At 40.9% G+C, this 12,496-nt stretch overlaps 1 protein-coding gene across 5 annotated transcripts in view; it reads right to left on the bottom strand.

Moving 5' to 3' along the window:
- LOC128738371 (1-phosphatidylinositol 4,5-bisphosphate phosphodiesterase gamma-1) overlaps positions 1-12,496 on the bottom strand; it is a 375,128-nt gene that overhangs the window by 149,340 nt on the left and 213,292 nt on the right. For 4 of the 5 annotated variants that reach the window (XM_053833430.1, XM_053833431.1, XM_053833433.1 and 1 more), the window contains exons 10-12: positions 2,900-3,137; positions 2,085-2,843; positions 1,883-2,022 (exon numbers count right to left, since the gene is read on the bottom strand). In XM_053833430.1, the coding sequence (XP_053689405.1) occupies positions 1,883-2,022; positions 2,085-2,843; positions 2,900-3,137 (1,137 nt within the window). Of the gene's footprint in view, positions 1-1,882; positions 2,037-2,084; positions 2,844-2,899; positions 3,138-12,496 lie in introns of all 5 variants that reach the window. The other variant, XM_053833434.1, reaches the window with a different exon arrangement.

Genomic DNA, 12,496 nt, shown 5'->3' with positions numbered 1-12,496 from the left:
CTATTTTGACAAGGAGCAGCATGCGCTTAAAACGGAGTGATTCTTTAACCAAGGACTCGAAGAAAAATCAATATAAAGCCACTAAAGGTAGTAAAATATGAATGCTTTATAACATAATAGATAATAAGTTTGAAATACTACACGAATACATATAAACTGTTTTCGAATTAATCTATTAGGCATGATTAGGTATTTCATAATTCTATGTTTCAAAGTTTAGAGACAAACCGCTTTCTAAACAAATTTGTTAAGTAGAAAAAAGAATTATGAATGTTTTCTTTTCAGAAGGGAGGACTGTGGTATAACAGTTGGCTATAATTACTACTAATTATATTGCTACTTTAGAGCATCCCTAGGAGCATCAATTTATAGCATATTCAGAGAACACTGTCGAATAAATTATGACTACTCATTCGTTTATTGAGTATCGAGTAAAGCAGACGTGTTTAGTTCCTTACCGAAAGTCTTTCGTAAACCTTTATATATAAGGTGATAATATATAAGGTGATATTGAATATTGAAGGCTTTTATAATTATAAGCAATACAAAGTGTTGTTTGTTATGTTGTTATGAGCTTTTACCGGATTAAAAATCCAATATGCTTCAGTTATACTATCGACGACATTGAACTTCGCAGAGTGGATTAAGTTAGCGACCTGGCTGACGTTCAATTTACATCGTGAATCAGTCACTTCCAAGGCGATTCGACAACTTGGATTTAATGCTAAGATTGGACGTAACTTTAGAGATGTTTACTGCCTGAAATCATTATATTGCGCTACTGGAGAACTGTAATTTGGTTTAGTTCACCAGTCATCTTACTTGGAACCTACGGATTGAACGTATGCAACGAAGGTTTATTCGGCTGACTTTACGACATCTCCCATGGCAGCATCCTGATGACCTGCCGTCTACTTAAACTCGATAGGCTCGAACACAGGCGTAAAATGCATCAGGTTATATTCGTAGCTAAACTCATCAACGGCGAAATAGATTCTCCAAAATTGCTATCTATGCTTAACTTTCGGGCATCGCAGCGGACATTACGCTCAACTGACTTGCTGCAAATACCGTTTCATCGGACCGCGTTTGGGGCTAATGGACCGATTACGGAATGCATCAGGGTGTTCTCAAAAGTCGAAGAACTGCTTGACTTCGGTACCCCTTCGCACTTATTCGCGCAAAAGATAGGAAGATCTAATTTACTATAATCTGTAATCAATTGTATTCATGTAGACATTTTATAGTCAGGTGAGAAGTACTCAAATAAATAACAAATGATGCCAAACATTACTAATGATCCGCAAACGTCGATTGGCACCACTGAAATTTTTACCGAACGTTCGGCTACTCAAAGTTCGGTGAAATTCTACCGAACTTTTTTTAAGTGTGTATATACTCAGAAAGGTCAGTGGACCTATAATGTCCAAACCCTCTAACTGTGGTAACACATAAGGTAAATTAACGAATATATAAGCTACGCAAGTTTGCTGGCAGCTGAATAAACATAAACGTTCACTCAAGTCTAGAACGTTATCACAGTACGACGTGTCTTTTACTTTTACTAAGGTTAACTCCGTTTAGTATTTATTATAGTAATTTCAGTAATAACGGGCTGTCGTAAAAGAAAGGACGTTAAAGAAAGTCTTAAAGGCGATTAAACCCAAACCTTTGCTTTGTCACAACCGTCTATGATAGCCAACCGACAACGCAAACCGCATAGAGTCATGGGAATCACAATACCGCAGATCATTATTGTATTATTCCGAATATGGAATACATATTGAGCCCAATAATAACAAGCCTGAAATAATGCATATGAAACATGCTGTATGTACTAAACGAAATCTACATTAAGAATATGTGTTCCAAAAACACTTACCGGAAAAACTGCCTGTCCTATAAAATTTGGTTCACCGAACATATCTTCATCTTGCACTTCGAAACGTAACATTGCAAAATCTGGATTCTTCACTTTGAATTCACAAACTTCTTTCCAAAAGGGATTAAATCCATTGTCAGCTTAAAAAATAAAACTAATCAGATCTATTAATCTTAACATATATTTGGATTCTCGCACTAACCCACTGCCTTTGTTCTATGTTTAACACCATTATCAAAATTGGCGCCAAGTATCTCGACTTCCACCAGTGGACTTGTAATATTCCGCCCACCTTTGCATAGATGTCTAGCACCAATTATCCTGATTGTTATTACTTTCTCTTCGACGTCAACCACAGTATTTGGATCATTTAGATCAAATTCATCCCGAAACATAAACTGTGGTTTCAAAATATACCCACAAGCACCGTTATCTCTAAATTTTGCTTGGTTTAATTGCATCGCTTTGTCTGGTGTCTGAAAATTTAGAGCTATCATTTGAGAACCTGTATTCCATAACGGAATAGGATTATAATTAGAAGAATCCAATCGTTGGCCTTTGGGATAGACACGACTGATCTGACTGCGATGATATCGTACAAACAGTTTTGTTTCTTGCTGCAAGAAATACTTTTCCGCTTTTGTTTCGGGAAAACTAGACATTTCGTAAAAAACCCAGCCAGTGTTTTTAAAAGGCACACTTCGGCAGTATATTATCATATCGGACATTTCTTTTGCTACCCGTGAATTTCGTTCCATTTTTCGGCGCTCATCTTCTAGTACACTAGCATTCTGCGCAGCTTGTTTGATAGAATTCATCCATTCAATAGCAAGCTCTTTTGATTGCACCCCAATTTCGAACACATTTTGCATTGAAGGATTTTGAATGCGTAGAATTCGTTCCAATTCTGGATGTGGACCGTAGGTCAATTCAACAACAGCTCCATGCACGTCAAGAGATCCTATGATAAAACCATCAATATAAAATGAAATTCTACGGATTTCAGACTACTATTACCTTTCTGTAGACTTCCAAGCATCAGCGAATCGCTGCCACTATCATCACTGTTTCCATCTGTTGTGTTGATTTCTTGTACATAATTTGCTGGAAAATAATGTTGCTTTTTACCTCCATAATTACCCGTCCACCACAATTCGTTGCCTTTTTTATCTACATTTGTAATTATAGCATGTTTGCAAAAGGACAACTCATCATCTCGTTGGGCTTTATAGTCATAAAGCGCTTTCACAGTAATCTATAAAAATACAGAATACTTAGCGAAATATTGAAATATTTTAAACATTTATGGGCTAAATTATAGGAAATTTTTACTAAATAATCTGAAAATAAAAGCAACAGTTCTGAACGACAACAGCTTTTTATATTGGGGAGGGGAATTTTCGTTTATTTTAAGTATTTAAGAATAACTATCCTACATCATTTTAGATATAAGATTTATAAGATTTATTCGTCAAGCATTTGTAGACTACATACAATAATATTATTACAATGTTTACTTATTTCTATGTAGCCGTAGTTTAATTTGGATTCTGGACATAGTTATGTCAATTCTTTCGCAATTTTGATTATAAAGGCGCAATGTCGAATGTGACTTACATAATACCAAAAGTAGACCAGGGTATGAAATGGGGAAGGCAAATGAGGAAGCGTCCAACATAGCTCCAGCCATCCCAAGCCGCTACCTAGCGCCTCCACGTGGCTTTTCCCGGTAATGCTCTTTTGAGTAGCCAAGCTAGGAGGTGCGATGATGGGTGGATCCTGGCTGTCTAATCTCAAAACTGCGAGTTTGGATGACATCTGAGCAACACGACCTTGTTAGTAGGTAAACTTACCATAAGTTATTTTAATGATTTGTTTCGTTTTAGCTCATGGAGCAAGCACCTCCTACTGTACAAAGAAAACTCGGGCCGAAGAAAGTTTAAATAGTGATCCATGAGCCAGCCAAAGGAAAAAATTAAATTAATAATGGAAGCACTCATGTAAACTCAAATGATGCAACTCTTTTCCATTCGAAGGACTGCTGGTGAGATTGTTCTGTTTTTGTCTATATATCTTCATATAATGTATATTCATATAACACATATTTTATTACATTGCCATATACCATCATTATCGTAAAGGGGAAGGAGCATCAGGGTATCGAATGAATCGAAGGCTGGATGAGGGATGTGGTAACCAGCCCAAGTCATATAAGGTCGGAGAGGATTTTGACGCGCCCTTCTAGCACACAAATCATCACGCAAGATAAGTTTGCACGGCGAAGTTATGTATCTAGAAACTGGAAGTCTATGCTGGAAGGAGTGTCTTATATCCCGTGGAATCATATAAGCGACATTGCTTATAGATCCACCCAACCCATTTTCAAAGCCAAACTTTTGTATAAAAAATACTTCAGCTGCAAAAAGCAAGTTTAGTTAACATGTACAGCCGCCTATAACGACGAATCACGGGACTTGACAGAATAGTGGCATTTGAATCCGATTATAATTGGCTCGCATTATAGCTTAATTCTATCCGTTCTCCCAGTTTGGTAAAAAGTACGGATTTCAAACCTTTAAGTGTTGCTTTAATCCCCCTTCTGGCTCTAATTTCCGCACTTTTCCCCATCACGTTTTGTCTGGAAATACTATAAAACACATTGTTTCATTCATTTCTCCTACTGTTTCCTTCGACTCTTAGAAAGAATATTGCTATAAAAAATATTTTTTTAAGCTATCGAATGATATACTTGGAAAGCAAACTGAGTTAAGAACTAAGGAAGGCGTCAAATCGGGTCTTTATCAAGGATGCTAGAATGTCATGCTACGGTTCCTTTCAGTTAGCAACATATGTGGGTGTTTTATAACGTCGAGTATTAAGGTTACTCAAAAGTTGCTCTGTCTCAATAAGAGAAATTTCAGCAAGTTTACCAGTCTTATGACAGGACATTATCCGAGCAAATATCATCTTCAAAATCTTGGTTTTGTACAAGATGATGTCTTCCGCTTCTGCGATGCTGAGAACGAAACGTCGGAACACCTACTCTGCAATTGCGGAGCACTAATAAGACGCAGGCTGCAGTATCTCAAAAAAAACCTATTCGAGCCTAGAGAGGTCTAGTTTGTATCGCAGATCAGGGTAAAAAAAGAAAAGCCTGGATGCTAATTCCGTTATCGAAACTTGACCTTCTGTTTTTATACGACAGACTTCGCAACCAGCTGTTAGAATACAGGACAGTGCGGGGTCAGTGCTACGATCCTACTGACTCTAGCAGCCTCTCCCAGCCGAGATTCGAACATACGACGACTGGCTTATTAGACCAGCGTCTTACCTCGAGACCAACTGGGAGGCAGATCAGGATAACTAGGTTTATTGTTGTTTATTGTTGTTTATTGTTGTTTATTGTATAAAAAATCATCTGACTACATGTGGTCTTAATGAATTAAAGTTACATATATAAAATATCACAAGCTACTACAAATACGTTGCCGAAAGGTTTTTGTGGACACGTTGAAGTCGAACAAGTGATATGTCTCTTGGAATCGTCCGCTCACACTAATCATAGGGTCATTGTTACCGTAAACCGTGTTTCTAGGAGGTTGTTGTAACCATCGTCTCGGTCTTAGAATACGTTGCGGTGCGTAGATATGCAGTTGACCAAGCAGTGCGGAACTGTCAATCTCGGAACGTAAAATTTTTGCACCGAAAACAGCTTGGTTGGTGTTCCGTCGATCTTCAAGAGTTTCGATGCCAATCAATGCACACCGGTCTTCATAAGAAGGTAAGTCGTACGGGTGCGTCCATGGAAGATTACGTAGAGCGTATCGAACAAACTTATGCTGCACTGATTCGATTCGGGAAATCCATACTTCTTCATAAGGCGACCATACAACTGACGCGAATTCAAGAATGGATCTTACCAATGAGCAGTACAATGCGCGAAGACAAAGTGGATCGGTGAAGTCAGCAGCAATTTTCGAAATGAAACCTAGTTGGCGGTTGGCCTTCGCTACAATAGATGAGTAGTGCATTTTAAAAGTTAGTTGGTAATCTAACAGAACGCCTAGATCCTTAATTTGGTCGACTCGATTCAAAATAGTCCCGTCAATGGTGTAGTTGAACAGAACAGGATTCTTCAGACGCCGGTAAGAAATTACACAGCATTTCGCTATACTAACCACAAGACGATTTAGTCGGCACCATCTGGTAAATCTGTCCAGCATATCCTGTAGACGGAAACAATCATCTAACTTGCGGATGGCAAGGTATATCTTCAAATCATCCGCGTATATCAGCACACTTTCGTTTGGTAGGATCAGGGAGACATCATTGAAGAAGAGAGCGAATAGAAGGGGTCCCAAATTACTTCCTTGAGAAACGCCACACTGCGGAGTGAATATTGTCGATTCAGCCGATCCTATCTTTACATATAGCTGTCGGTTTGTCAAATAAGATTTCAGCCAGTCACACAGTCTATCCGAGAAGCCGAGACGACGAAATTTTGCGTACAGTATTTCATGGTCTACTGTGTCGAAAGCTGCTTTAATGTCTGTATATACCGCATCAATTTGCACACCACTGTCCATGTTGCTTATACAGAAGGAAGTGAACTCACAGAGGTTCGATTCTACAGAACGCTTGTGGAAAAACCCATGTTGGGAAGTCGTAATATAGTGTTTGCACGCCTCAAAAACCACTTTATTCAATATGATCTCGAAGCATTTTGATCCAGCGGATAGCGATATTATCCCACGATAGTTGGCAATATCCGTTTTATCTCCTTTTTTGTATACTGGTGTCATACACGAGCTTTTCCAGGCTGTGGGAAACGTTCTAGTTTGCAGTGAAACGTTGAAAATCGCTCGCAGAGGTTCTACCAGAACACCGGAACATTTTTTCAGCACGCACGATGGGATCCCGTCTGGCCCAGCAATAGATGATAACTTCAACTTCGCGAGTGCCGTAATAACCATCTCAGCACTGATATCGAAAATATCCATGTCAACAACGTCGACGGGAGCATGGCGAATGGCGTTGCTAGTATCTGGGTCATGAAAGGTTGCGGTAGAGTTGAATATAGTCCCGAAATGTGATGCGAAAAGTTCACACTTTCCATCGACAGTAGAGGCGGTTAGATCGCCCAATCTCATACAAGTGGGTAGACCATGATCCTTTCGCTTAGAGTTAACAAACGACCAAAACTGTTTCGGATTCCTACGTAAGTTGCCTTCTGTCTGATTAATACGTCGTCTATACAGCAATCGGTTGTAACAACGGTATACTCGACTCGCTTCCTCAAATAGGCGCTTGGAGAACTGGTTTTTATTTTGACAGTATTTCTTGAGCATTTTCGAACGTTGTCGTTTCAAATACCTCAACCGCGCATTAGACCAAGGTGGTTTTTTGGGAGGTCTGAACGGGGGTACCGCCTCAGAAAAACAGCAACGTAGTTTTTCATTGAAAGCAGTAACAGCATCATCTACATTCATACTGACGTATACATCAGACCAATCTATCTGGGATAGCGATCCATTGAGGGTATCAAAATTAGTTTTACGAAAGTCGAACTCAAATATGTCAACGTTGTCATAAAGAGGAATATCAGGGAAGCCCTCGACGGTTAACGAAAGAGCGGGATGATCAGGGTCCAATCGGACCACAGGTTCGGGAGCTTCTTCAGCTGTACTGATAGCAGTTACAGGATCGGAAGTGAAAATCAGGTCAAGAATACGATTCCTGGTGTTGCGAACTGCATTACGTTGTCTCAGACGGCAAAACGACAAGCCATCGAGTAACACGCGACAAGCTGGTGGAAACTGCGATGAAAGTGGATCAGCGAATAAGTAGCCACCTGTAGTAGCGCTCCACTCAACGCGAGGCTGGTTGAAGTCACCAAAAAGAATGATCTCGTCACGGTCAGAACGGCTCGCGATTTCAACAACAGTGTCTAGATGCGATTGAATGTAGTTGCAATCCTTGCTTTTTTCCGGAGGGATATAGACAACGCCAAGAAAAATAACCTTGTCACCAGTGGCGATTTTGACCCATAAATTTTCGACAGTATGTCCGCTGGATAGATGAACAGAAACAGCATTGAAGTTTCTCGCAACGGCTATCAAAACTCCACCACCACTTTGCCGAGAACTATTTTGTGCATTACGGTCAACCCGGAAGACATTGTAATCGTTAATGAATAACTGGCGAGAGGTAATACGATCATCGAGCCACGTCTCAGTAAACACATATGCATGGTACGATAACTCCGAGGTACTCAGGAACACTTCGGAGATCTTGGTTTTCAGTCCACGGACGTTTTGATAGAAGATACGGAATGACTCACCGGAGATATTTGGCTGGTCTATTATCGTTGCAGTCGCATTCATCACATTGCTCGGTGCACCAGTTTCGATTGCGTCGCCATGGGAGTGTGGTCGGAAGATCTCATCACCAGGCACGACCGTAGGGCCAGGATGACTAAACTGAGAGGAACTAGCTGAAGACTCGACTGGATCTTCCAGGATAAATAAAGACATTCCTGTTTGGCACCTTTCCAGCCTATCACTTCCTCAATAAAAAAAATTATAGAAATTTCGTTCAATTTCGCGAAATTTCGACGAAATTGAAATGTAATTTCGTTTCGTTTCGAGAGTTCGAAATTGTTCATAATTTCGTTTCGACTAATTTCGCCTGAACGAAATTGAGCTTGAATTTCGTTTCGTTTCGTCTCGACACCGAAAAAGTCAATCTCGCACAGCCTTAGAAAACGACGTGGACGTAGTCAGCCAACGCGGAACAACGTGGAAGGTGGAACTACGTAGACAGGCCAAGCGATGGCAACTGTGTACCGAAAACATTTCGCTGAATAAGTAGATTTATTCAATATGGAGTTAAGTAGTAGCAAAATCAAATTAGTCTTAAGCGTACTTTGGTAGGCGTAGAATATTGATTTTTCTATTGATTCGCGGCAAGATGCGCACCCCTCGATTTCTCAGCTGTGAAATAGCTTTTCGTTGATAAACTTCCACAAACTATTGTACCGAAACGAAGCATCGTTTTAGTGTTGAACGTAAAATATCATGCACTTGTTGGAAAATTTCCATGAAATAAATTATCGTTCTGACAGCTTCAATTTTTTATAACATTTTACCATCAGAAAAAAAAGCATCTTCAATCAATAGAAGCTTCCGCCCAACTAGCTTCGAGATACGATGCTGGTCTAACAAGCCAGACGTCGTATGTTCGAATCTCGACTGTGCGGTGCTCATAGTCAGTCAGTCAGCGATAGTCAGTAGGATCGTTACACTAGCCTAAAGTGACCAGATGTTTTTCGATGAATGCGGAACATATTAAATGGCATATTTGCTAAACTGGTGCTCCAGTGGCCGGTAATGCAACTTTTGGTAACGTTTTGTCGAGCTGGCAAAACTGACAGATTATCCTAAAAACTGTAGTGCGAGTGAATAAAAAGTACAAGAAAAATCTCAAGGCTGCCCACAAAGCTCAAACTAAGCGTTGGAATGGAACTCTTGATCGTCAACTGCGGTTGAAGGTCATTCGGGAAGTCAAGGTAAATCCCAAAATCATCTTCTTCTGTTTGTGTCTTTCCACGTTCTGACGTGTGACACCGCGCATCTTGGCCACCTGCGCAGCGTTCTCCTCATCCATCACCCTTTTACATTCATCGTCAAACCAATCGTTCCGCCGATTCCGGGCCACATGCCCGATGGAGCTCTCCGCTACACTGCTGATGGCTGTTTTGATAGTGTTCCAACAGTCCTCGAGAGCGGCTTCGTCCAGCTCGTCCTCTTCCGGCAGCGCAGCTTCGAGTGAATGTGCGTAGTTTGCGGCGACGTATGGCTGCTTCAGCCGCGCGAGATCTAGCTCCGAGTCAACGTTAGCGCTTCGATAGGATCTGACGTCGATAATATCTGAGAAGTGCCGATTGTCGATCAAAACGTGGTAGATCTGTAATTCTGTGATTTGGTGACCTCCAGGTGTACTTGTGATGAATTCTGTGCTGAAAAAAGGTACTACGTACGGCCATATTCTTGGAGGCGGCAAAGTCGATAAGTCTTAGGCCCATTTTATTGGTCCGCTGGTATGCGCTGAGCCTTCCAATCACCAGTTTGTATTCCTCCTCCTGGCCGACCTGAGCATTGAAATCCCCGATGACGATCTTGATATCATGTTTTGGGCAGCGATTGCATTCACTCTCCAACTGTGCGCAGAATTCATTTTTGTCGTCATCGGTACTTCTGAGGTGAGGGCTATGCACGTTGATGATGCTTATATTGAAGAATCGGCCCTTGATTCTCAACCTGCACATTCGAGGATTGAAGTGCTCGAGTGCTCCCTTGGAAGTTGAGAGAGCGGCAGTTCCACGTTCCGAGTTTCCAATCCATAGTCCTTTTTCGTCGCGTAGGTCTATTCCGATTGTTCCAGTAAGAACTTCCTTGTTCTTTGTTCTGTGCTTTAGTATTTTTCGTGATAACGGCTTGCAAAGCCTGCTACACCATCCCCCTGTTTCGCCGGAGGGCCAACGAAGCTCGAAAGAGCCCTTCTTTCCTGTCGGCATACGACCTTGGCTTCCACCGGGGTTAGTTACCCGATCTCCACCAAAGTTGCTCGTATCCCGGCTGATACTACGAGGAGGTAGGAATACGAGTTGCTGAATAAGAGGATATGTACCACTAAAGGGTCTATTTTATGCCTACACGTGCACAAGGCACCGACGGTACGCATTATTCAGCCATTTACCAGCCTTAATAATCTCAGTATCGTTTCAATCGTGTCTGGTCCTCCCAGTTGGCTTCGAAGTATGACGCTAGCCTAATAAGACAGACATCGTATGTTCGAATCTCGGCTGGGAGAGGTTGTTAGAGTCAAGAGGATCGTAGCAACTGGCCCTGCAATTGTCCTGTACTCTAACAACCGGCTGTGAAGTCTGTCGTACAAAAACAGAAGGTCAAGTTTCGATAACGGAATGTAGCACCTAGGCTTTTGCTTTGCTGTATCGTTTCAATTCTGTAGAAAGCGTCACATTCACGTCTGAATTTCGAAAACAACTATTTGCTAAGACAACTACCATTTCAAGAGTGTCCTTCGGCGCCTTAAAAATGTAATGCAAAAAACGGAAAACATTGCATCCGGATACCCAGTTTAGTCCGCTACTAAGTCGACGCAATCCCGACGAGGCCATTCCCGCTGTAATCAGCAAGCAAAGCACAAGTCCAACCTTTAACTTAGTATGAGACTTATGAGGGCATCCCCACCCAGGGAAATCAAGAAAATTCCCAACCCGAAAAAATCCTTGACTGGCTAGGAATATAAACATCTAATAACAAGCAGAAGCATCCAAATCTTCCTGACCACTCACGAATTTGTCAATGACTAGTAGTAAAGTCAGATATTTCTAGTAGTAAGAATAGTCAAATTTAAAAGCAGTCCTCTATATCTGTTCAACGCGCGCGATTCTCAAACCTTTGAAGACTACTCTCTTTTTTTTAACTATTACTATTACATTAACAATTACAAAATCCATCACCATGGTGACGAATATAATAGTTTTATTGTGCTTTATTAATCTCTAAAAATAATACAAGATTTACAGATGTCCAAATTAAATAATCAGTAGCAATAACTTCGTCAAATATTGTTTAAATTAAAAAAAGTTAAACTAAAAAGTACTTAAAATACAGCCTTTACGTGTGAATGCATTGTCTCTTAAATTCTGATAGCGTCGTTGTACGTCTGATGTGCCGGTATCGAATTGTATGTCTTAATTCCTTTAACGCTTGTGTGGGCGACGATTTTTACCTACGTAGAAGGGCGACGAGGTATCCGTGTACCAATCCTTATTATAATGCTTAAGCAACTAGATAAAACCAAGCAATGTTCAGCAAAGTTGTAGATTTGGACAAAAGTTAAAAGGTGGGATGCATGAATTTGTGAACCGTCGTTCCGTTGTCCCGGAAATGGCTTCCGGAAGTAACAAAGAAAGTGACTAATCTCTAATTTTAATAAAAACTAGTCATGCGGCGTATCAAAATTTTCAGAAGTTTACAGACAAAGCATTATACAACAAATGAATTCATCAAATTAAAAACATCCACCTGGATTAGATTCCGCAAACCCAAAAATAGGTTTCTGTTTTCTATGGGATGTATCAATGATGCTACCCATAATCCATAAACCCATACCCATAAAGTTTGTTTATCAAAGAACGCAGCTAATCTGGCATCCGAACAATTGTTATCTCTCTCTCTCTCTCTCACACACACACACACACACACACACACACACACACACACACACACACACGCGCACACACACACACGCGCACACACACACACGCACACACACGCAACACATACACGCTCACACACGCAACACATACACGCTCACACACGCACACACACACACGCACACATACACACGCGATTCCCTGGACCTAAACGCAGATGAATTGACGGATGTGCTAGTGAAGGCCTGCGATGCAACTATGCCAAGGAAACAAGAACCGAAGAATTACCGACCTCCAGCTTATTGGTGGAACGAGGAACTCTGCGTACTTCGCGTTAACTGCCTCAGGGCAAGAAGAAGCTTTCAAAGAGA

This window comes from Sabethes cyaneus, chromosome 2 (assembly GCF_943734655.1).
Source record: "Sabethes cyaneus chromosome 2, idSabCyanKW18_F2, whole genome shotgun sequence".
NCBI lineage: Eukaryota > Metazoa > Arthropoda > Insecta > Diptera > Culicidae > Sabethes > Sabethes cyaneus.
Note: the sequence above shows the minus strand (reverse complement) of the source record. Positions and strands in the feature narration are given on the sequence as shown.